Source organism: Bos indicus x Bos taurus, chromosome 27, assembly GCF_003369695.1.
Source record: "Bos indicus x Bos taurus breed Angus x Brahman F1 hybrid chromosome 27, Bos_hybrid_MaternalHap_v2.0, whole genome shotgun sequence".
NCBI classification, from domain to species: Eukaryota; Metazoa; Chordata; class Mammalia; order Artiodactyla; family Bovidae; genus Bos; species Bos indicus x Bos taurus.
This window is the reverse complement of record NC_040102.1, coordinates 14,854,801-14,879,829: the sequence shown is the minus strand read 5'-3', so window position 1 is coordinate 14,879,829 and position 25,029 is coordinate 14,854,801. Positions and strand designations below refer to the sequence as shown.

Sequence of the window (25,029 nt, the reverse complement as noted above, 5' to 3'; positions counted from 1 at the left end):
CACCCTGGGCTGTGGGAATTGTCTTGTCCCCTGTCTCCTGCTAGACCAGGAATCCCTAGGTGGCAGGGACCATCTCCTTCCTTCCTGTTCCTGGAGCATCACTCTTGATACATGGCCTGTGAATGGAGGAGTGAGTGATCGGAACAGCTTGAGACCCATTCAGAGCAGCCATGTGAGGCTCCCTGTGGCTCTTCCACGTCCTTTTGGGGTGTCCCTGTGGTTCCTCTTATTCCTGAAGCCACCAGATGAGTGGACAGGGCCAGCCTGCCGTGGTGACCCCATCTTGGCTGACCTTCAGAACTGGTCCTTGTATTGCACCTCTCTTGGAGGGCACGGCTGCATTTAGGTTTTGTAGGATTATCCAAAGACCTATGAGAGCTGGAGTTCCTGCTCTCAGTGAAGTTACTCTTTGGAAAGAGGAGAGGGTGGGCACAGCTGAGAAGTTTCCGTTTAAAAAGGTAAGAGTTAGTAAGAATAAACACAACCTTAGAATAGCTGCCCTATAGCAATGTTTGATTTTCCAATGAGCAGTACAAGATCGTGGGCATTGTGGGACATGGAGGAGGAGGGATTCTTGCAGCTGGCATGTCTGGGAGGCCTTGTGGGGAGGAGGGCGGAGATTGGATCTTGGAGAATGGCTCAGGATTGGCAAGGCTGGGAAAGAGGAGCAAGGAGGAGGCGGTGTCTGTGACAGGGAGTGGGTCAGAAGTAGGGAAAAGGTCCGAGGGAAAGGCAAGGGCTAGCCTTAATTCTAGAGTCAAAATAGGCTTTACGGGCAGAGAGTGCAGCTCCAGGTGGCTCATAGTGATGCTTGCCCTCTGGTGTAAGCTGTGGGCTGGGCACAGAGGAGACAGGAAGTCCTTTGCGAGCTGGAAGAGAGCGTTACTGAGACTGTGATCATCCTAGCCCAAAGTCATCGGAGCAGAATATCCAGAGCTCATTTCTGGAGGAGAAAATGAGCCAAGGATAGATGAGGCAGCCAAGGGTTGAAAAGAGCGTCGTGTCCTACCGTCCATGATGTCCTGTGGAATTGGAGACTTGGTCGCCGTTGTCTCTGCTCTTGGATCGAATGCAGACTTGTGTGTAAATAGGCTGAAGATGAATGAGTGATCCCACTCTGGGTATATTTAGGTGGGCAAGGGATAGACTGTGTAGAAATGCATCTGGAAGGAGGGGGGAGGGGTGTTTTGTGGGCTGGTGGAGGAAAGGTGACCCCAGGTCAGAGGGGGCCGGTGGCAGTGAAGAAGGATCCTTGAGGGAGCACTCTGAATAAGAGATGCTTTCACATAAAAGTGATGCTGAAGCCAGGAGACAGACTACATTAGGAGGGGATGGCTAATTGGTGAAAGACCTTGAAACCAAATGAACCTGATACCTTAAGAGCTTGCCCAAACATGCCTGTGTTGGGATTTCGAAGCTTGTCAATAACTCAGATATCCCAAAGGAATGGCTGTGTCCACCCTTGGCTCTTAAATAAAAGATGATGCCAAAGGGTACTTGTAAAACACTGGTCCTCTGGGTACCTGATACACTGAAGGTATCTGCCGTAAACACAGCCGGGTTGGGAGGGGGTAAAACCCAGCCTTAGGGTTTCCCAGGTGGTACAGTGGTAGAGAATCTGCCTGCCGATGCCAGAAACACAGGAAATGCAGGTTTGATCCCTGGTTAGGAAGATCCCCTGGAGAAGGGAATGGCAACCCACTGCAGTATTCTTACCTGGATAATCCCATGGACAGATGATCCTGGCAGGCTACTTCCATAGGGTCACAAAAAGTTGGCTGCAACTGAGCACGCATGCGCAAAACCCAGCGTTAGGTATCCGAGCCCTCTGACTGGCTGCGTTTCTTCATCATGGGACCCTCTTAGCTGAGAGCCGGCGTGGCCCTCACACACCATCGCCCCACGGAGACAGCCCCTCGGGAATGAGTGGGGCAGGATGCTCCAGGGCAAAGCCCCTAATATGCTCTCATAGCCCCCCAGCCCCCGGGTACACATAAGCTATGCGATTTTGAGAAAGAGGAGTATACAGTTGGTCAGGCATGGTGTCAGACTTCACCTGCGGACATGACAGTGAGCAGCAGAAATGCCTGATGTTGTGTTTGCTCTTCTAGAAAGACACCATGCCGGTGGAAAGGATGCGTATGCGCCCGTGGCTGGAAGAACAGATCAACTCAAATATGATACCAGGGCTGAAGTGGCTTAGCAAGGTAAGTGTGTGCATGTGTGTGTGTGTGTATGTATGTATGTGAGTGTGTGTATGTGTCTGTGACAGAGAGATCCCTACTAAAAGCAGCTGCGTGTGGACTGCCCCAAGTAAAATTGTTCTTTGTGTTCAAAATAGTATGCTTATTTATTACAAAAACCAACCAAGCAAAAGTGATTATGAAAATATCAAAGAATCATAAAAAAGATTTATCATCACTTCAGACTGTAGCCTCGACCCTGAGTTAAGGCTCTGGTCTCATGGATGACTGTTGTGGGAAGCATCTGGCTGTATTTCTATTCAGTGCTTCTTACCCTTCTCCATCTCTGAATATTCTTTCTTGCTTCTCCTTGTTTTCTAGGGTTGGAGGACATGGAAACTCTAGGGCTTTCTATTGGGAAAGGAGCATATTGATTTTCTTTTCAGTATTCTCTACGTAAAGACAACTTTTGTTTTTGTCTTAAAAAACTTATTTTACTTTTATTATGAAACCCTGTTTGTGTGCCTACCTGTCCGAAAAAAGCAGTATTCTGTCATTTACAACCCCCTCCTACATATGTACATAAATACTTTTTTACTTTTATCAACCTCAAAACCCTCAGTTTAGTCGATCCTTACTCTTAGGGGATGAATCAGGAAGCCATTGGATGTAAACATAAAGAACGCCTGGAAACATTCAGTTATAATCTAGAAAAGCAATGACTACAGCATACTTTCTTTAAGACAGCCCAAGAGAAATTTCTCTCCCACTACTAGGAGTATTACGGTTCTTCTGAGAAGAAGAACTTGCTTCTGAGCAGGTGTCTTTTTCCTCCTCTACCTCCCCGTGTTTTTAATCTTAAGGACACGATGAATAATTTAGCAGGTCAGGCTTTACCTTTGCATCACGTGCCAAGAGCTGACAGCCAGATTGTGGCCGCTCCTAACAAGTGTACAAAATATTGTTCAGCCTAATTTTTGTATGAATATTGCTCCTTACTTCATTTTTATCTTCACAGATATCTCTCAATCTTATTTCTTTTTTCTTCCTCCTCGTTTACCTATTTTTTCATTTATTTTAAATGTAGTGGTGTATTATATTTGAATGTATCTATTTAAATAAGTCCCTTCTGAAACAAGATGGCATAGAAGTAAACAGAAATATTTTAAGTAAAGCATATGCTCATTTCAAATGACCTGTCCTATATTCTAAGGTCTTGGGGCAAATGATATATTTTTCCAGCCTTGCTGTGTCTGTAGTATTTTAGGTTTGTATCCTGGAGGGGCTTTGTAATTAGCCTCTTCCAAAGAAACAAGTCATCAGTTCAGTTCAGTCACTCAGTCATGTCTGACTCTCTGCGACCCCATGGACTGCAGCACGCCAGGCCTCCCTGTCCACTCCCAGAGTAGGTCTGGTCCATCGAGTCAGTAATGCCACCCAATCATCTTATCCTCTGTCATCCCCTTCTCCTCCCGCCCTCAATCTTTCCCAGCATCAGGGTCTTTTCAGGTGAGTCAATTCTTCCCATCAGGTGGCCAAAGCATTGGAGTTTCAGCTTCAGCATCAGTCTTTCCAATGAATATTTAGGACTGATTTCCTTTAGGATGGACTGGGTGGATCTCCTTGCAGTCCAAAGGACTCTCAAGAGTCTTCTCCAACACCACAGTTCAAAAACATTAGTTCTTCAGCGCTCAGCTTTCTTTATAGTCCAACTCTCACATCCATACATGACTACTGGAAAAACCATAGCTTTGACTAGACAGACCTTTGTTGGCAAAGTAGTGTCTCTGCTTTTTAGTAAGCTGTCTAGGTTGGTCATAACTTTTCTTCCCAAGAGCAAGCATCTTTTAATTTCATGGCTGCAGTCACCATCTTCAGTGATTTTGGAACCCCCAAAAATAAAGTCACTGTTTCCACTGTTTCCCTGTCCATTTGCCATGAAGTGATGGGACCAGATGCCATGATCTTAGTTTTCTGAATGTTGAGTTTCGACAAGTCATCAGGTAGATTTTTCTGTCATATTGCAGACAAGGAAATCAAGGCTCATGGGTTTAGGAGGATTATATCCTGAAGAACTGGTAATATTGCCTATATTGATTTGGGATGTGAAATTAAAGCAGATGTTCCTGATTTCTGAAGAAAGTCAGTTGTTTGCCTTTGCTTTTTCCTTTTCAAAACCCACCCACCCGTTTTGGCTAGCTTGACACAGTGGTGTGCTTCCAACGTCACCACGTCTCCTGCAAGTGGGCTCTTAATACACTGCGGTTTGTTGTTGTCTGTAGTAGGTTGAGTGGTAGCCCCCCTCAAAGATATGTCCACATCCTGACCCCCAGGACCCGTGGTTGTGACCTTATTTAGAGAAAGGATCTTGGCAGATGTAATTAACTTAAAGATGTCGAGAGGAGATCATCCTGGATTACCTGGTGGGCTGACCCAGTGACAAGGGTTCTTATAAGACACAGAAGAGGGACTTCCCCGGCAGTCAAGTGGTTAAGATAATTCACCTTCCAGTGCAAGGGTGGTCAGGGAGCCAAGAGCTCACATGCCTAGCAGCCAAGAAACCAAAACATAGAACAGAAGCAATATTGTAACATATTCAGTGAAGACTTTAAAATAATGGTCTGCATAAAAATTTAAAAAAAAAATCTTAAAAAAATAAAGGACACAGACGAGGAGACACCCACAGGGGGGAAGGCCAAGTGGAGAAGGAGGCAGGGACTAGAGTGCTGCAGCCGTAAGTCAAGAGCACCCGGACCTACTGGAAGCTGGAAGAGGCAAGGCAGGATTCTCCTTAGAGCCTTGCTGATGTCTTGATTTTGGACTTCTGGCCTCCACCGAAAAATAATAGGATCCGTTTCTGTGGTGCTAACCATTCAGTGGGTGGCAGTTTGTTATGACAGCCCAAGGAAGCGTACACTCCCTCTCAAAGCTACTTCTTCACCTGGGCTGTCCACCAAGATACCTTTTGCTCAAACCCCTGTGTCCCTGTATTTTGGATTTTGTTGTTCAGTCGCTAAGTTGTGTCCGACTCTTTTTCAAACCCATGGACTGCAGCACACCAGGCTCCTCTGTCCTCCACTATCTCTGGAGTTTGTTCAAATTCAGGTCCATTGAGTCGGTGAAGCCATCCAACCATCTCATCCTCGGTTGTCCCCTTCTTCTCCTGCCTTCGGTCTTTCCCAGCATCAGGGTCTTTAACGAGGCGTCAGCTCCTCACATCAGGTGGCCAAAGGATTGGAGCTTCAGCTTCAGCATCAGTCCTTCCAATGAATTTGTAGGGTTGATTTCCTTCAGGATTGACCGGTTTGATCTCCTTGCAATCCACTGGGCTCTAAAGAGGACCAGAAAGTGAATGGATTCTTCTTGGTGCAGCTGAACACTTAGCGCCCCTCAGGCAGTCCTTCGTGTGGAGCCTTACTCACCTGGCTCTTGGCTCCTGAGTGCCTTCTCTGGTGCAGAAGGACAGGAGACCTCCACCCCCTTGTTCTCTGCTGGGCTGAGCGTGGGCCAGGCTGAAAGACAGAGAGGGGGCAGTGGCTGCAGCAGATGGCACCTCCCAGGACGATGCTGTGCCTGCAGCTCCTGGGCTGCCTGAGGGCCCAATGCAGACGGAAACGCCCTGTGGCTGTAGTCACTGTAGATGTTGGGTGGCCTCGGGGCATTTCCTGTCTGTACCCACACCTCCCTAGAGCATCGGTTTATAGGTTTTCTGCTAACTTAGGCTTGCTGGCGTTCGGCTGTCTGCATAAATATTTCACTCAGACCCCACTGTTATTCCCTGCCCATTCATAAGCCCAAGAATCCCTACTTGTATTTTGAGTGGTTTGAGGTCATCCCCAATTCTCTTCTGCTGAAGGCTGTTGTGAGTCTTAGAAAACCTCTGCCACCCTCGGGGCTTTGTCTTTCCGGGTGCTCACGGGGAGGCACTCCAGGCTGGCCATGTACCAGGGCTGTCTTGACCATTGCTGAGAGCTCAGCGCCAGGCCTGACACCCTGGAGGCTCCAGGTAACATTGTGCTGAGAATGAATGCATGAAGGATGGCTACTTGAAGGGGAGGAACATCGATGACTCTGTATATGTTCTGTTAAGATAATCAGACTCAAGAACACTGGGTTGGCAATGGTCACATTGCTCTCAAACGGAGACTCCATCATACCCAGTGCATTCCTAGTGAGAGATAAATAGGTGGCCAATTAATGCCTTAAATTTGTTTCCATCTCCTGCTTCCAATACATGAAGGGGTGGGGAAGTGAATGAAAGTCTGTTGCTCAGTTGTATCCGACTCTTTGCAACCCTGTGGACTGGAGCTCACCAGTCTTCTCTGTCCATGGGATTTCCCAGGCAAGAATACTGGATTGGGTTGCTATTTCCTTCTTCCAGGGATCTTCCTGACCCAGGGATCGAACCTGCATCTCCTGCTTAACAAGCAGATTCTTTGCCACTGAGCCACCAGGGAAGATAGATAGGTGGCTAATTAACGCCTTGAATTTGTTTCCATCTCCTGTTTCCAGGAGGTGGGGGCTGATGGAACAGGTGCTCTGGATTCCTCTGGAGGAGCGATAAGGAGGTTTGCACAGCAGCATTGTACCTAGCTCCTGAACGTGGCTGTGGCTTGGGCCAGTTGCTTTTTATTATAAGTATTTGCAAATACACATAGTATGCTTGAATGATCTAACGACTAGAAAGAATAATGTAGCAAATTCCCTTCTAGATTTAAAACTCACATCTAGATTGGACAACTATTAATTGGGAGGTGACTAAAGCAACTCCCTGACTGGGTATATCTGTAAGACCCAAGAACATTTTCTTATGGATTCACAATACCATTACCAATTGGATAATCATAAATTAATCATAATTAGTCATCATTTAAAGTGCCATTACTGCCCTGTTCCTATTCAGAATACCTGACTATTCCTCAGATATCGTTCTAGGATTTATTTGTTCCATCAGAAGCCACAGCAGACCCCTAGGTTGTGTTTGGTTCCTGACTATGAGCAACGCCCGCTCCCTTTTTGCCATCTCTCCATTGGCTTGTTGAAGAGACCAGGTCTGATCTGGATTTGTCCTCATGCTTGATTTTGTGGTTTCCCTGGGCTGTTTCTTGAGGAAGGAAGGAGGCGGCATCCAGGTTCACTGTTCTCATCACTTCGATTGATTCCCACCCTGATTTATGAGGTTCCTGTTTCTCCGCAGAGGTCTGCCTGGACCCAGGCGCCAAGGCCCCCTCCCTGAGCCCTGGAGGTCATCGGGTAATTCCGACCTTTTCCTGCTCTGCACTTTGAAAGCAGGCTTGTACTTGTGTAAATATCAGGCCATCTCAGAACACAGTGAGAAGTCCAAACAAAAATAGCAAGCAACATTGGAACATCTTATAGATATTGGGGGAGTGGAGCAGCCGTGGGAGATAAGAAGGCTGGATTCCACTTGGAGGTCAAGCTATGTTTGTTCTGCGTTGCTCAAAATTATCTCAGATGTTCTCAACTTGAGCCGGGCTCATCTCTTCTGCCTGCAGGTGGGCAGAGGTCTCTACATCTGCTGTTGTGTTCAGTCCTTCCATACCCAGTGTGTATAGCCACCCTGGAAAAATGTCTGTTTAGGTCCCTGGCCCCTTTCAAGGGGATTCATGGTGGATGATTGCTAGGTTCAGTCATTACTTTCATGGTTTCGTGATTTGGGCATGATTTCTGGGAGACTAGGTTTGGAGGTGTGTGTGTGTGTGTTTGTGTGGTGTTGCTGTTGTTGAGTCACTAAGTTATGTATGCTTGCACATACACACACAGTTGAAAAGATCTGCCTATCAGAATCAATTTTGTGTCTCGAGATTGATTTCAGATTGTGTCACCCCAGATCTCCTTTGATCTATAAAAAAGTGCAAGAGTCTGATTCTTTAAAGGTCTGTATCTTTAAGCATAAACCTTTAGATTCTGCTTGTGTACTTCAGGAAAAATTCTTTCAGATATAAATTTATGGGTTTTTTTTTTTTTCCCCCTGGGAATGTTAAAAACTGCATTGAGTGATTTTGTGCTCTGATATTTGTCTACCATAAAAAATAAAGTTTCACTCAACCCTCTTCAGATCACCGCCCTTTTGAAACTGGCCAACCTGAAACCCCGTCCTCTCTCAGTGGACGATACAGTGTGAACACGGAGGGTTTTATGAAAAACCTCTCACTTTCAGTTCTTCTTTATTGACTACGTTTTATATACATGGAATTTTCCCCTTTAACAGTTCTGGGGAACCCTCAAATGTTCTGACATATTTTTAACTCAGGCTTTGTGGCTGGTTCTGTGGGAGGCATCAAGTCCCTTTTGGGTCGGTGGGGCCCGTTTGTATCTTTCATTGTGTGAAACCAAAGAGGTGGGAAATCCCTCCTGACATTTACTTTCCTGCTCCAGTGTATTGTGCAGAGATTTCCCCCCCCCCCTCCCTAGAAACGATCAGATCTACCTTGAGAGCTTTAAAAAAATACAGTTTTCTTGGTCTTTAATCTGCATGGAATCCAAGTCAGCAGATCTGTTGTAGGTCAGGAAATCTAAATGTAAACCCTGGGAGACAACTGGCAGTGTGAGTCAGTGATTGAATATGGGATCACATGACCTAGGTTCTGAGTTTAGATATTTACTAATATTACCGTGAGTTCCTTGAATGGATAATTTAAATCTGTTCCTCAGTTTCCTTAACTGTAAAGCGGAAACAGTAACATATACCCAGCTCCTTCGGGTGTTGCAAGAACCAAAACTGAGACCTTGTGAACATGCAAAGTAAACTGGGTTTCACATAAGTAGTTTTACTATTTTGTTTCCAAAGCACTAGTTTCTAGTCATACATTTGCCAGGGTTGATTTAAGCAGTTTTGAGTTGGGATGTAAGAGAGATGGAGAAGATCTTCTATGACAAGAACTGTACTTAAGGGACTTTTCTTCAGAAAAAGTGTGTCATCCTCACATAATTGGTACATCTTTGTTTATATTTGTTGCTTTCTCCTCAGGCAGGGTAGTAGACACAGGGATTAGAACAAAATCTTAAAAAAAATTTTTTTTAACTTCTCTATTTTGTTTTATTTTATTTTATATATTTTTGGCCACGCCATCTGTCATGCGGAATCTTTATTTCCCCAGCCAGGGATCAAACCCGTTCCGCGCCCCCCCCACCCCCACCCGCCACCCTAATCCCTGAACCTGAGTTTGCCTAAACTACGGAAGTTGGTGACAGACAGGGAGGCCTGGCGTGCTGTAGTCCACGGGGTCGCAAAGAGTCAGACACGACTGAGTGACTGAACTGAACCCCTGGAAGGGGAAGTCCCTAAAACAAAATCTCTCATTTCTGTTGGCTGCATGAGCAGATTGAGAGATTCAGTCTCTGACAATGGCCTCAGACACCCCGACTTCCCTTTAGCAGTGAAATGTGTATTGCTTTGAAGAGTTGCCTAATTTTAAAAAATTTCTTTATTTTTAATTGAAGGATAATCACAGTATTGTGTTGGTTTCTACCATACATCAGCATGGATCAGCCATAGGTATATACATATGTCTCCTCCCTCTTGAGCCTCCCTCACACCACCCACCCCTCTAGATTGTCCCAGAGCCCCGGGTTGAGCTCCTTGCATCATTTCTCAAATTCCCACTGGCTGTCCATTTTACACATGTTAGTGTATATGTTTTCATGCTAGAGTTGCCTAATGTTTAATTTACCTAAGACAGCTGGAGTTCCTCTTTACCAAGTGACAGAAATAAATCATAAGCTATAGACGTTTCAGTCAGTGGCCATTTACCTGTGATCCTGTAAAAAAGGAGGGACAGATAATGAAACACATTGGCATTTCCCAAATCATCACTTTTGACCTTGAAATTTATTTCTAGCCTACCAGACTCCACCTGCCTCTCAATCTCACCTGGTAGACTGTCAAGGTTTGGGTCATAGTGAGGAAATGGGTTTGGTTTACCATAGACATTCAGCAAACCCAGTGATTTTACTTAATGGGGAGTCTTACTAGCTGAAACTAGCTAGAACCCTCTGCAATGATGGCCTGAAACCCTTCGCTGCAGTTCTTACTTTTTTTTTTTTTTTAGGAAAAGAAGATTTTTCAGATCCCCTGGATGCATGCTGCTAGACATGGGTGGGATGTGGAAAAAGATGCACCCCTCTTTAGAAACTGGGCCATCCATACAGGTATGAACCCACATCATCTCCAGAGGCTGGTACTGTTGCTTTTTTTTTGTTGGTTTCATGCTTTTTAAAAATCAAGGTATAACTGACAAATTAAATTGCAGGATATTTAAAGTGTACTTTGTTTTTTGGTTGAGAATATTTAAGTTCTACTCTCTTGGTAAATTTCACTTATATGATAGACTGTTAGCTATTGTTTCTTTTTATTTTTACTGCATGTATGAAATGCCTTGGCTTATGGTTTCATGAAGATAGTGCTGATAAACCTGTGACTTGTCTTCAGACACATCCAGGGCATATGAGGTATAGACTTCATCACTCAGAAGTGATGCTCCACCCATTCCATAGAAACTGAGTCTTTAAATTTCCTGGACATGTGGTTTTCTATTTTTTTTTAACACCAAAAATACTATATATTGGGATATATCCGATTAACAATGTTGTAGCAGTTTCAGATGAACAGTGAAGGAACTCAGCCATATAAATGTGGTTTTCTGATGAAGTTCCCCAGGTATGTACCAGGGGGATGTAGAACTGATTTGTTCTGGAGCTGTAAACCTTGGTCGAATTATTTCCCCCAAAGGTAGTCGAGATTATATTTATTTATAACTAGAGAGCTGTTTCTCTTACTATTTATTTAGCTATGTATTTCTTACTATTTATTTATTTAGCTGTTTATTTTTGATTAATACTTACTATTTATTTAGCTATTTATTTCTTATTATTTATTTGCTGTTTATTTATGTAGCTATTTATTTATAATTTCATTTAACTAGGGAGCTGTTTGTTTGAGAGTCAGTTGAAAAGGAGACCTTCCAGTGACTTATGCTTATTGGTCTCCTGGCCTCCTGAAGCGAAGTGAAGTGAAAGTAACTCAGTCATGTCCGACTCTTTTCCACCCCATGGACTATAGAGTCTATGGAATTTTCCAGGCAAGAGTACTGGAATGGGTAGCCGTTCTCTTCTCCAGGGGATCTTCCCAACCAGGGATTGAACCCAGGTCTCCCACGTTGCAGGAGGATTCTTTACCAGCTGAGCCACCAAGGAAACCCTCCTGACCTCCTAGCTTTTTCTTTTCCTTACCTTGATTATCCACATTGATTTCTACCCTTATTTTCTCTGAAGCTGTTTTGTAGACCCAGGGTGACCAGTTTGTCCCAGTTTGCCCTGAAACTGGGAGAAGGCAATGGCACCCCACTCCAGTACTCTTGCCTGGAAAATCCCACGGATGGAAGAGCCTGGTGGGCTGCAGTCCATGGGGTCGCTAAGAGTTGGACATGACTGAGCAACTTCACTTTCACTTTTCACTTTCATGCATTGGAGAAGGAAATGGCAACCCACTCCAGTGTTCTTGCCTGGAGAATCCCAGGGACGGGGGAGCCTGGTGGGCTGCCGTCTATGGGGTTGCACAGAGTCGGACACGACTGAAGCGACTTAGCAGCAGCAGCAGCGCCCTGAAACTGTTGGGTTTTAAAACAAAAATTCCCGCATCCCAAGAACCTTCTCAGCTTGGAACAAACCAGGACGTTTGTTCACTGTAGGTGTGGCCTGGAATGAAAAGCATTCTCTCTGCAACCCGCCAGCAATCCTGTTTCCAGAAATTTTTACTCTGGAAATAATGTTCCCTCTCTTTTTTTTCCTCTTAACCTTCATTCTTTCGACTATTTTTTTTAGGAAAGCATCAACCAGGAATAGATAAACCTGACCCAAAAACGTGGAAGGCGAATTTCCGATGTGCCATGAACTCTTTGCCTGACATTGAGGAAGTCAAGGACAAAAGCATAAAAAAAGGAAACAATGCCTTCAGAGTCTACCGGATGCTGCCCATGTCTGAGCGGCCTTCTAAGAAAGGTAGATAAAGATATTTACTGGCTAAAACAACTGTTGCTTAAATAGCGCCTTTGTGATTTCTTGATTTCCACAATCGTAGCCACAGCAAGAATACAACCCTGTTCCCATTGTGGATGTTAATTCTGCCTTTACTTGGCTGGGTAAAATGACTCTCAGGGCCCCCAAGGAAAGGAAAAGAAACGTTTGGGATCTTGACCATCTACACATTACAGCAATAAATGCAGTGAGAGTTTCAGAAAGAACTTAATGTAGGGGAAATGTCTCTGCATTCTTCATGGATTAATCCCGAACTATTTTTGTTGCCACAGGAAAGAAACCAAAGACAGAAAAAGAAGACAGAGTGAAGCACATCAAGGTAATCTTTGTGCAGAGAGGAGACCAAAGTTGTGATCATACTAGTGATTCATAGTCTGTCTCATGAAGACAAGCGATGTGGTCTCTGTGAAGTATTTAATCTTGCTTCCTTTGCTGTTGTGATTTCTGTGCTCTCATGTCTTCTCTTTAGCATGTGCCCGCTTGTGGGCTCAGGTACACACACCTCCCCTGCTTCATCCAATTTCCCTGAACGATTTATGAATGAACTCACAAATCCACGCTGAGCCTGGCAGTCTTAGGCCTCCATCTGGCCCCTGCAACTCTTGCCAGCTGGTCACTTAGCTCCAGCTAAGCTCCAGCAACTCGCTACTATCTGACAATATCAAGTATGTTTTCAGGCCATTAAATATATTTTAAAGTATATTAGGTATTATAAACTTATATTAAATACCTACATTTATATATGTATGTGCTTAGTCACTCGGTTGTGTCCAACTCTTTGTGACCCCATGAACAGTAGCCCACCAGGCCCCTCAAGCCTGGCAGGCTACAGTCCATGGGGTTATAAAAGAATTGGACGTGACTGAGTGACTGAACACACATGCACACGCACACGTATATATATGTGTGTATATGTATATATTTATGTGTGTGTATATATATATACTTGTGTGTGTGTGTGTGTGTATATATATATATATATTTTTTTTTTTTTTTTTTTACCCTTGATAGGCTATTAGTTTGTGCTCTGTTCAGGCCCTCTATTTGTGTGGATCTCAATATAGAACTAGCTTTCAAAAAAAAAAAAGAACTAGCTTTCGTAACTCCCAAAGGTCTTCCATAGGGATGTATTTGTGTGTGTGAGCTTTTCCATCGGCTATGTAGTCTGAAACCCCCTACCCTGTGAGGGTCTTTGTGTGTTGATTGGGGGGCCCTTGTTCAAAAGCCATAGAATTGCCAAATATCCCAAGAGAAACTGAAGATGAGCTTCGGTTGCTAAGCAAAGAGCAGACTCTACAGTCCGGGCCCGTAGACCATCAGAGAGACAGTGGTCTGCTTCAGCACACCCTGTTTGCAGATGAGGAGACGGTGGCGTGAGAAGGTTGAGTGACAGGGGCCCAAGGGCAGCGGGACATGTGGCCAAGTTCACATGGTAACTTTGAACTGAACTTAAAAGTGATGCCAAGTACTCTGATTTATACTCCAGAATAACTGTTGAAGGAAAATCCAAATTATCCAGACAGCGCAATGTTTAAAAGCAAACCACTGAGTCAAAATAGTTGGAAAAACACACACACAAAATATACTTCAGTTTGACTTGTGAAGGTAATTAGAGGGGAAAACTTAGGTAAATTGTTAAAATTTCAGACACATTTACTTCTACAATGGAAAAGAAATATTTTAGCTAGAGTGTTTCAGCAGTGAGACCTCTAGTTTCCACTTTCAGTATTTTTAGTTGGTGACTTACTTTAAATATAGCACAGTATAGGCCTTATATTTTAACTTTTTATTATGGAAAAATTTTATACACACAGGAAGGAAGCAAGTGAGTCAAATGTACTTCATAGACCGTCACCCCACTTTCAACATCAATCAGCTCATGGCCATTTTATTACATTAGTACCTCTGTCCACTTCCCTATATGCATGAAACTGCAGATACTCAACCATTTTTGACTTGCAAAAATAATTTCATATGGTTCAGCCCAATATTTTAAAGCAGATTCTAAACATCATTTCTTTCACAACTACTTCAGTAAATATCTTTAAAAGATAAATGCTCTTTAAAAATAATCCAGAATCATTATTACATCTGAAAAAATTAATAGTAGTTCTTCACTATCACCAAATATCCATCCAGTCAGTGCTTAAAAATTTCTGATTTGTCTCATAAGTTTCATAGTTTTTATACAGTCTGATCACTTGAATCAAAATCATATAAAGTTCACATGTTGTGATTTTTGTATATGTCTCAAGTCTTTTTAACCTATGGGTTTCCACTAGATTACTTTCAAAAAATTATTTTTTTCTTGCAATTGAAAAAATCTTGTTGTTTGTTATATCAGATTTCCCACCATTTGGATTTTTTTTAGGGCCTACATTCTGATTATTCTTGTTTAGTCAGAAAAGTTGTAACTTCCACAAATGTGTGATTTTGAAGAATCTTCTACAGTCTTAAGTACAGCTCTGTCATATTTACTGCTATTAATATTTTCACAGCATCTAGCTTAGTCATTGGTACAAAACAGATAATTAATACATATTTGGTCACTGCCTAGATAGATGAGTATTTGTTGACCAAGTAGATGCATAAATAAATATATGGGGAGGGAGTGGAGGGTTAGAATGCAGATTAAATTTCGTAATCTCAGTTAATGGAGAAATAAAAATGGAGTAACAGATGTTCACTTTTCAGTTGACTTTGCTCAGACATACCCTCCAGAAGCAATGACTATTAGGTGCCAATGATGGTAAGATGTACTATTATTTTTTTAATCTGTAAGCAGGGAAAACTGCTTGCAGTGAAATCTTGACATACATAATTGATCAGAAGGCACGTCTTACTTCAGGCGTAGGGAAATGGAGGACTGTGCCCCTCACAAGTCCATCAGTGTGCGAATTGATGACACGTGGTGTTCTCGGCAGTAAAGATCATCTGCAGCCCCGTCACAATGACAGTGTCTTGCATGTGGCCAGGCCCCACATTGACGCAGGGGGGCAAGTGAGAGCTTTCTTTGTAGGCTCAGCCATGTGGGTTAATTCCATCCCAGGAGAGGGTGCAGTGAGAAATCCTGCTGTGATGTAGGCTTGCTTAGTACCTGAATTGTGTCCCTCAGAGAGACATTGTTCCTTCAGCAGAAGATAGGCGATTCATCGGAAGTAAACACAACTTAACTTTTGAATATAAATCCCCTTGCATCTGACTTAACAACAAAGGCTGGGAACATGGAGGAGGCTTGTAGGCTTTCCCAAGTGCTGTGGCTCATGGCTGCATAGTGTTCATTGAATGTTTCTGGAGAGCGGTTCAAAGTCCATTCCCCAGATGGTCTGGAATTGTGTAAAGGATTTTACTGAGATGTTCATACATTACTTTTTATTGTTTGTCAAAACAGCTAAGATCTGAGTTCATATGTCCTGTGCATATATGCAACGGAATAGACTAGGTAGGTTTCTTCTACAGAGAAAATTTGTCTTATACAAATGCTTCCCTTGTGGCTTAGTATCTACCGGCTAATGCAGGAGACGTGGGTTGGATCCCTGGGTCGGTAGGATTCCTTGGAGAAGGAAATAGCAACCCACTCTAGTATTCTTGCCTGGGAAGTCTCATGGACAAAGGAGCCTGGCATGGTCCACGGGATCGCAAAGAGTCGGACATGACTGGGTAACTAAGCACAAGCGTGTAGTAACTGGGTATGAAAATTTACTGTTAAAACAAGCTCTTCCCAGTCTTCCTTCAATTAAAGTTGAAGTGTTTTTTTTTTTTTTTTTTTTTAAGATACCTGAATAAATACTATTCTTATTTAAATTATTTTTTTCATTGCAGTATAGTTGATTGAGTTGAAGTTTTAACTAGGAAGAAATATTCAGAGCATGCTGGCCCACTCTTAGAATATTTCTTGGGCCATTCAGGTAGTCTGTTATCTCCATGCTCTTTGTTTCCTCGGGAAATAGCTTCCCGGAAACTGGGAGACCAAGGCCCACTGACCACGTAATATGTGCAGAAATGCTGCCTCCATATCCTCAGATGTTGGAGTATATGCTGTGCACTCAGGGAGCCATTTTACTTGAACTAAGCCCTGCCTGCATGGAGGTAACTGGCTGTCTAAGGGAATATTCTCATAAGAAGCACAGTAGAGAGCAATACTAGATGGCACGTCATCAGAGTATATCTGTGTTTCAGAAAATGTCCCAAAGCCATGATGAGTAAGGATAGAAGTGGATAAAACAGAGGGGTGTAGCTGACATTCTGGCGCTCTTACCATGCTCTCAGCTTCAATTATTACCTGTTTCGTCTTTCTCATGATGGGCAGGTTGTCTCCCTTTTGTGTTAGCAGCAGTGGAGGCACAGGGATGTTGAGTGATTTTCCCAGAGTTCCACGCTTTATGGAGTTGGGATTTGATTCCAGGCGAGTCCAACTCCAGAACCTGTGCCACATCACCTTCCTCAGTGCCTCAGTGCTGTGGGCTCCGAGCCAGGCCTTGGGGGACATGCCAGTAAATTGGTGGATATCCACTCCCACCAGCAGCATCGCACGTGAAGGTCTGGAGGTCAGAGTTGATGTTTGGTCTTCATTGGATAGGGCTTCCCTGGTGGCTCAGATGGTAAAGAATCTGCCTGCAATGCAGAAGATCTGGGTGGGGAAGATCCCCTGGAGAAGGGCATGGCAACCCACTCCAGTGTTCTTGCCTGGAGAATTCCAGGACAGAGGAGCCTGGCGGGCTACAGTCCACAGGGTTGAAAAGAGTTGGAAATGAGAAGTCAGGAAACCAGCTTCATTAGAGCAGGAGCCTGAGTGAGGCCTCATGGGGAAAGAAGGCATGTAGGTAGGATGGATTCGAAATGAATACTTGCAAACTGTAGACTGCTTCCAAATCAAAGAATTGATGCTCTTAGAGAAAATATAATCAAGGACAGCCTTGCACAGTCACTTGGTAAAGAGCAAGTCTTTGCTCTTTGTTAGTTTTGAGTGCAGACCTCTAGATGGGAGTTACAGAAAAGCAGGTATTGGCTCAGCAGAATTTTATTTTATTTTATTTTTGGCCACCTTGCACAGCATGCTGGATCTTAGTTCTCCTACCAGGGATTGAACCCGCCCTCCCTGCATTGGAAGTTTGAAGTCTTAACCACTGGACTGCCAGGGAAGTCAGCAGATTTTTCCGATAGAGCGCTCGGATCCAACATTGACTTGAGCTGGCTTACCAAACAATATGCTCCCTGTTGCTGTCCACAGATAGACTGAATGACTACCTGTCAGGGCTCATCCTGGAGTAAGCTTTTCATGGGTGGCAAGGGACCTTCAATTTTTAAACCTTAATGAACTGAAAACCCATGCCAGCAACCCACCTGAACTTTCAACAGATGGAATCAGAACTGCTCTGGAAGCAGGAAACAAGTGAAAGTACTCACCCAGCCAGCCCTGGTGCCTCCCTCTCCTCCTGGAGGCTCTTGAAGAGACTGCTCAGAGGACAGTCTGCAAAACTGGTTGGCCGACTAACCTCCATGGATGTTTTTGTGGCATAAGGCACCGCTGAACTCCTTGGGAAGGACTTGGAGCATGGTGGACTTGATATTTAAGGGAGGTCTTTCTCACAGTCAGGGAGGAGAGACTGAAGTAGACAGTTTAGCTGAAAATAGTGGTTGGAATGGAGAAGAGACATTTCTCTGCAAGAGGATGCTGAGGATGAAGACAGGTATGGATCCAAGAGGCAGCCCTGAGTTTTCAGGCCTCATGGAGAGATGTTAGGACAGAAAGAGGAGCCAGGTTGGCTTAGGACTCAGCAGGCCAGGTTATGGTACAGCCAGGTGTGGTACAGGACAAGAATGAGCATCACAGAGGACCAGGAGATGCTGTGGGCAAAGGCCGTTCGTGACCTGAGGGATCTCTGTATATTTGTTCTATAGAGAAACGTTCACCTATTTTCTTAATTTGGGCTCTTGACTTAAAAAAAAATAATAACATAGTTTAGTTTTAGATCTTCCTATTCTAATAATTTCAAAAATTTCAGCTGAACGTAGTGAGGATCCCTGTTTTTCTGCTCCCTGGATGGAAACCTTTCAGAGAGGTGCTAGATGCTTTTCACTAGACAATCTACTGTCTTGTCCTCCCAGAACCAAAGAGAAGGTTTGCGTGGAGGACTTGGGAATCGATCGGCTGGTTATTTTGGATGTGGGGACGGGAGGAGGCAAAGCAGTGTTCATAGTCTCAGCCTCCATTGGTGGTGGTGGTGGTGTAGTCGCCCAGTCGTGTCTGACTCTTCAGGACCCCAACGATTGTAGCTCACCAGGCTCTTCTGTCCATAGGATTTCCCAGGCAAGAATACTGGAGTGAGTTTCCATTTCCTATTCTGTTCTGTTACAGAAGTTGTGCAGGATTCAAGGCAGGGATCTGGGGAATAGAACAATGTTGGCAGTAGTTCTCAGTCTCCATTGGAATTAGTACAGGATCCAAGGGTTTATTAAGAAGCTACTGGAATTGGACCATGTTCCCTGACCAAAGACTGGGTTCAGCTCCCGTATCTCCTCAGATTAAAAGGAGTGTGATCTTAGAAAACTAATTTCGTCTCTGAGTCATAGTTTTCTCAAGTGTAATGTGATAAAAGTCGCACTTGCCGCTAATTAAACTGTAGATCATGTGAAACACTTTGACGTCTCCACATTGAGAAATCAGAATAATTTAGGTTTTTAAATATATGCAAGTCTGACTGCCTCGTTACTTTTATAAGAAACCTAAAGTGGAAAATGACAACAAAAGAGACTCATGAAAATGAGCAGTTCTTTCCATAATTCCCTAAAATGTTCTTAGTTCCTTTTGGGAAATCAAAGAGATGAAAGAGGAATAAGATGACACATAGAGCTTGGTGGAGATGTTGAGGGGGGTAGAAAGGGGGCCATTGAGAAAGCCAGAGAGGAAGGGGCCCTCAGCAAGGTGGCAAATCCGGTAGCTTTTGTTGTCAAGAAGGGAGAGTTACAGGTCTTCCTGTTGGATGTCAGAGTGTGGGGCTGAGGGAAAGAGACTTGCAGAAAGGTGCTTTGGGAGAGTGGAGTTTTATCTGTGACCTTGGATAATAGCGAGTGTTTATTTAATTATAGATGACAGGTGCATATTCATTGTATTTAATCTTTCCATCATCCCTGTGGGAATGGTGTGGGTTCTATTATTGTCCTCAGTTTACAGCTGTCCACAACATCCTAAGAGACTGCTGAAGAGGCTAAAGCCCTGTAACTAGTGAAAGATTTGAATTCCAGGCTCATGTGACTCCAAAGCCAGACTGTCTCATCGTCACCCTCTCCGGGAGCTGAGAGTTCGCTTCCACGAGTGGAGTGGCAGCCAGACTGCAGGCTTTTCCGAGCCACAGTGAGGGGGCTGTGGTGGGAAGGCAGGTGCACAGTCAAGAGTTTAGCTCTCAAGGGAATGTGACACCTCAAGTCACAAGCAAGTGAGTTTCTTCCCAGAAAGGATAAACTCTTTGGAATTTGTAAAAGAGATGCTACAAGGAAAGAGGATAAACATTCTACCCAACAGGGCGGTCCCTGGTCCTTCCTGGGGATGGGGGACAGGGGGCAGGGGGGCGGGGGGGGGGGTGTCAGCGTTTCATACATCTGGTCAACCCTGCTGTTTGTGATTTTTTTTTTTCCCCCAAGAACTGAGCTATACAGTGAGGTAATGTCTTTAAAGTCACGGATATCATGGTGGGAATTTGCTGGGTGGGACTGTGGCTTCCCTAAGGTTTACAGGGCATTCGTGATTGAGTCCAAGCAGCACATGCATTGATAAGAATACTCTGCATGCCTTGGAGCAGCCACTTGAAATTTTTCAAAGCAGAGTCATATCCATCTCACATGATCTTCTGCTCCCGTCTTCTGTTCTTTCCATCCTTATACCCCCGTCTCCAGTGTGGTTTCCCCAGGAGTTGTGTGTGGCTTTTTTGGTCTGATTCTGTTGCTGTCGTAGATAGCAATAGCTTCTCTTCTCTTGAAGAGAAGCGCTCTCATCAAACCACTGAAAGTCAGTCTGTACCCCAGCACTGGCTGTCCCAGAGCTGTTGGTGCTTTCAGAGGTTGGAGGGCTCTGGTGCACTTGAGTAAACCAGAATCGAGAGCCGAGCTTAGGCAGAGGAATTGATTCTCCTAGATTCATTAGTATCAATATGTAGACTCTCGGAAGGCTTTAACAGGCACCATGGATATGGGCTGCTCCACTTGCCTCCACGGAGTCAAGGGGTCTTCAGCTGGGAGTCTGGCCCGTGTCACCGGCCGCCCCGCCCCACCCCTGGGGCAGGATGCTCAAGTGGCCAGGGTCCAGGGCAAACCCTATATGAGAAAAATTCATCCACCATGTGCTCTGAGTTCCTGTCCTTGGGCTCATAGTTGAGGCAGAGCTTTTCCTCCAAAAGTATAAAAGGATTCCTCCCTTAGAGAGAAGGTCAGGAGCTGACGCATGCACGCCCTCCTTCAGAGAAGGAAGAGTTGGGGTCTCCCTAGCACGGAGCTTTACTTAGATAGTAATGCAGCTTCCTTATCCAGGGGTCATCGGGTTGCAGAGGTAAGCATTTCAGGAAGGTAAGCCAGGTGCAATGGTGTTACCTCCTCCAAGGAAGAAGTGGGAAAAAAGGGAACACTAGAGGAGACATTCTAGGCAGAAATGTGCTTTTTAAGCTCTAGCTGATTGAAAACATACACTTGAAACGTGCACTTGGGAGACGAACCTGACCTTGGCATTAAAAGAAAGCAGACAGGGTAGAATTTAAGCTAAGCAAAGGAAGGGAAAAGGAAGTGTTCTCAATTCTTTTTTCTTTTCTTCTTCCTAGCAAGAACCAATTGAGTCACCTTTGGGGCTTAGTAACGGAGTAAGTGATCTTTCTCCTGAGTATGCGGTCCTGACTTCAACTATAAAAACTGAAGTGGATAGTACGGTGAACATCATAGGTAAACTGTTTTGACATCTCATTTCTTTATACACACAAGTAGCCCCTCCGGGGTCGAGAATTTGTAAAACGTGACTTAAAATAACATAGGCTGTGGGAGGAGGGCTTGGAACTGTCTCAGAATGCAAGTTCAGGCCCTCGGATGTCAGGGCTGAAAAATACAATCCTTTGAGGATCAGATAAAGGAACTGAGGTGGATGGACCTCAAGAAAATAGGTAGATGAAAAGAGATTCCACCGCCCGCCCCGCCCCCCGGCTAATCACCGGCAGTTCTCAGTCTTTGCATTTTTGGTTATGTGGACAAATGTATTATTTATTTAACTTGGGAACAAGGAGTGGGGGAGACTGTCCCCACCAGTCCTCACAGCATCTCCTGGATGACGGACCTGCCACAGAGGTGGTGCTCATCTCTCAGAGGCGGAAACAGAAGTGTGTGGCCGGAGGGCATGCTGTGATCCCGCGGAGAGTTCTGAGTACCTTCTGTGCCGCAGAAGCAGCGCTGTGCACGGGGAAATAGATCGGGAGCAAGGCAGGACCAATTCCTAGTTTCATGGAACTGCAGATAACAACAGCTTTGCCGTCTATGTTAAATGCGCCAGAGGGACAGACTGGAGAGATGAGATGATGCTGCTGGGGGAGGAACTGCAGCAGGGGGCTGGCAGCAGACCTGGCCCCATGGACCCCGATGCAGGAACACACTTGGAGGACTAGAGGGAAGGCCAGTGCACCTGGGGAGGGCTCATGAGGCCCTTCAGAAAGGAAGTGGGGTGGGCTTATGGGGGCCTTTGCAGACCCTGGGAAGGAGGTTGGGTTTTTTTCCTCAGAGTGCTGGAGGGTGTGTGTGTGTATGTGTTTAAGTTTTTAAAAATTGAAATATAGCAGATACTAAGGCTCACAGATGTTGCATATACATGCATCATGTAAGCCCCACCCCAGGAGGCTTTTAGGCAGGAGGGTGACAAGCGTGGATTATATCTCAGTAAAGTCCCACCGGGGTGCTGCCGTGAGTGGATGGTGGGGACCCTTTGTAAGAGTGGAGACCAAGCCTTGAACTTGTATTCTGACTCCAGCCCAGGAATCCAGAACCTCTGTTTCTTTGCCCTCAATACCTTTGGTTTCATTTCATTTTGCTCCATTTTGTAAACAATTAGGGCTTCTAACACTGGTGAGAATGGGAAAGATGAAGCAGAGCTCCAAGAGTCAGTCTCACATCTGAGGACCTTCATTTGTGGGTTCTCAGTGGCTTCTCCGATGGCTCAGCAGATAAAGAATCTGCTTGTAATGCGGGAGACACAGGAGACACGGGTTCAATCCCTGGGTTGGGAAGATTCCCCTGGAGAAGGAAATGGCAACCCACTCCAGTATTCTTGCCTGGGAAATCCCATGGACAGAGGAGCCTGGTGGGCTACAGTCCATGGGGTTGCAGAGAGTCGGACATGACCGAGCTACTAAGCACACAGTGTGGGGTTTGGACCGGAAGTTGCAACCGCTGCACGTGGGGTTTTGGAGTTTGGAGTAGAATCACAGGTGCAGGGTCTTCCTTGCACTTGGAGTCTCCAGCAGCGTGCAGGGTGAAGGAAGAATGACACATATGCTGTGTCTCGCGACTGGACGGCCTTGCCTTCCTCGTTGGGATGCGGCACTTCTGCACAGAGACAGATGGCCCCACAGTCATTTTGAGCTGAGTGAACTGTCGAACTGTCGAGCGAGCAGCCTTCTCACTTCCCCTCTGGAGCGAGGCTGCTTGTCTGACCGGAAGTCCGGCTTCCTCCCCTAGGGCCGCTGGGAGCTGCTTCTCCAGCACCTGGGTTTTGATCGTCCCTGTGTCAGCAGACTGTCCTCGGAAAGCTTCGGTCCTCTGAGCTCTTTTTAAAAAGCAAGATATTTGCCAACCCTCCAGGCACGCTTTCTTAAGATTCAGCTTATTTTGAGGGAGCTGTTTGACTTTTGAGCTCCCTTCCTTAAGGAGGGAAATTCAGCCTCAAATAAAATGCCAGACAGAAGCCAGAATTGGACCAGTATTCTTTACTCCCAACCTTTTTTTTTTTTTTTTTAACATTCTGGTTGAGTCTTCAGTACATAAATTCTCTGTCAGGTTGGTTGTTCTTCGCCCTTTGGTGTAGTGGGCGTTGCATGGCGTTGGTACTGCATGGTCGTTCCTTCTGGGGCAAAGATGAAGGTCAGGTCTGGTTAGAGAATCACCAACTGGATTAAATGATTCTCTTCCGAAGAATAAAATCATAATGGATGGCAGTAAAATGAGTTTGAATATCTCTTTCTAACTAGTCAGTGGCCCTTGCAAAGGTGTGTAATGATAGATGCAGTGGATCCATGCAAGTATTTGAAAGAAGTGGGTACTTTGTGATTATTGCTAACAGAACCACTAGTTCAGATTTTAAACCCTTCTCAGAGCCTTGTCTCCACTCTCCCAAGTGATGGTTAATTAGCCATTCCAGCCTCTGTGATGTGTGGACCAAGATGAAAAACATAGCTGTTTCTGATTCTGAGGCTCCTGTGGCATTGGAGAGATTTCTTTTCTGGGCTGTCTTTACTTTCTAAAAAAATGTTTTATTTAAAAATGACACCATTTCTTGCTTTCTATTTATTGGTCTCTAAACCCAGAGTTCCTTCCAGTTTTGTATCCAGGCACAAAGATGAAAACTTCAAGATGTTTTCATTCCCCTCTTATAAGCCCATGTTTATGAGATTAAAAATGGGAGCTGAAATGAGTCCTTAATACAAGAGCCTTTTCCTCGTTGTTGGTCGGCTCTGTCCCTGGGGAAATAGATTGAAAATCAGTATCTTAATCCCGTGGAGGCCAGCCAGCCAGTATATTTTTATTCTGGAGATGGGTGCTCTGTGTGGTAAGCAAATCCAGTAAGGGCGTAAACAGCGAAATGTACTGTTACCCTGACAAATGAACTCTTGCTGGATCTCAGCTGTGTTTCACTTTTATTCTTAGGGCAGCAGGAAAACACACACACATACACACGTGCACTAGTGCACACACACTCACAGTTAGCGGGCAGTGTCCTGGGCTCACCTTCTTGTCCATATCAGCTGAATGTACTTCCAGATTTAGCTGGCTGTGCACTCCAAGAGGGGGTGTGGTGTCTCAGTACTTAAACCAGGTGTTTTCCCATTTCCTCTCTCCTGAGCATTTAAATGCACAGGTCAGCACCCTCCAGCACCCTTACCTGCTACCCCTTTAAGAGGAGGGAGGAAAAAAAAAAACACTCCTTATTGTTATTTTTACTTTTCTTTCACATTGAATTATTTCGTGTATGTGGCAACTTCTGTTTTTAGGAAGTGGAAGAAGCCAGAAACATGCTGGATTGTTCTGATAATACCCTGCTGGCCTACTGCCCGGGTCAGCAGGGCCTCTGCTGAGCTGTATTGAAATCACCTCCAGGCCAGTGTGTAAAGTCTGCAGGTGCGGAAATTCTGTCTCCCTGGCTTAGGTGGGGCTTCATCACCCCCATTGTGTTCCTTGATAAAAGTAACCCCACCCTGCAAGAAAGCAAAGACTGCTGTGAAATAAGGAAGGCTGTTCATGACCCTGAAGTAAATCAAGCAGGCCTTGGGTAACTAGACATAGACAGTTAGGAAATAATGTGATTTGGGTTTTGCCTTGATTTTGGTGGCCCAAATCACACAGTCTTAGGACGTACCTTTTTTTTTTTGGTTCCAAATTTTACTGACTTCATCTAAAGTAAACCTAGAGTAGCTTTTTTTTTTTCAGCCACGCTTAGAAACTTTGAGTATCTACAGGAGCAGAAAACAACAAAAAAGGCGCAGAGGAGATTCAGAACTAAGAGACCAAACTTAGGGCCTCACAGTTACAACTTAAGATCGGCAGCCTCTGG

At 44.8% G+C, this 25,029-nt stretch overlaps 1 protein-coding gene across 2 annotated transcripts in view; it reads left to right on the top strand.

The window, feature by feature from the left end:
- The window catches only part of IRF2 (interferon regulatory factor 2), an 83,686-nt gene that overhangs the window by 40,042 nt on the left and 18,615 nt on the right, over nt 1-25,029 (top strand). For both annotated transcript variants that reach the window (XM_027530263.1, XM_027530264.1), the window contains exons 2-6: nt 2,112-2,207; nt 10,256-10,355; nt 12,027-12,203; nt 12,512-12,558; nt 21,047-21,164. In XM_027530263.1, coding sequence (XP_027386064.1) covers nt 2,121-2,207; nt 10,256-10,355; nt 12,027-12,203; nt 12,512-12,558; nt 21,047-21,164 — 529 coding nt within the window. In that variant the 5' untranslated portion in view covers nt 2,112-2,120. The remainder of the gene's footprint in view (nt 1-2,111; nt 2,208-10,255; nt 10,356-12,026; nt 12,204-12,511; nt 12,559-21,046; nt 21,165-25,029) is intronic.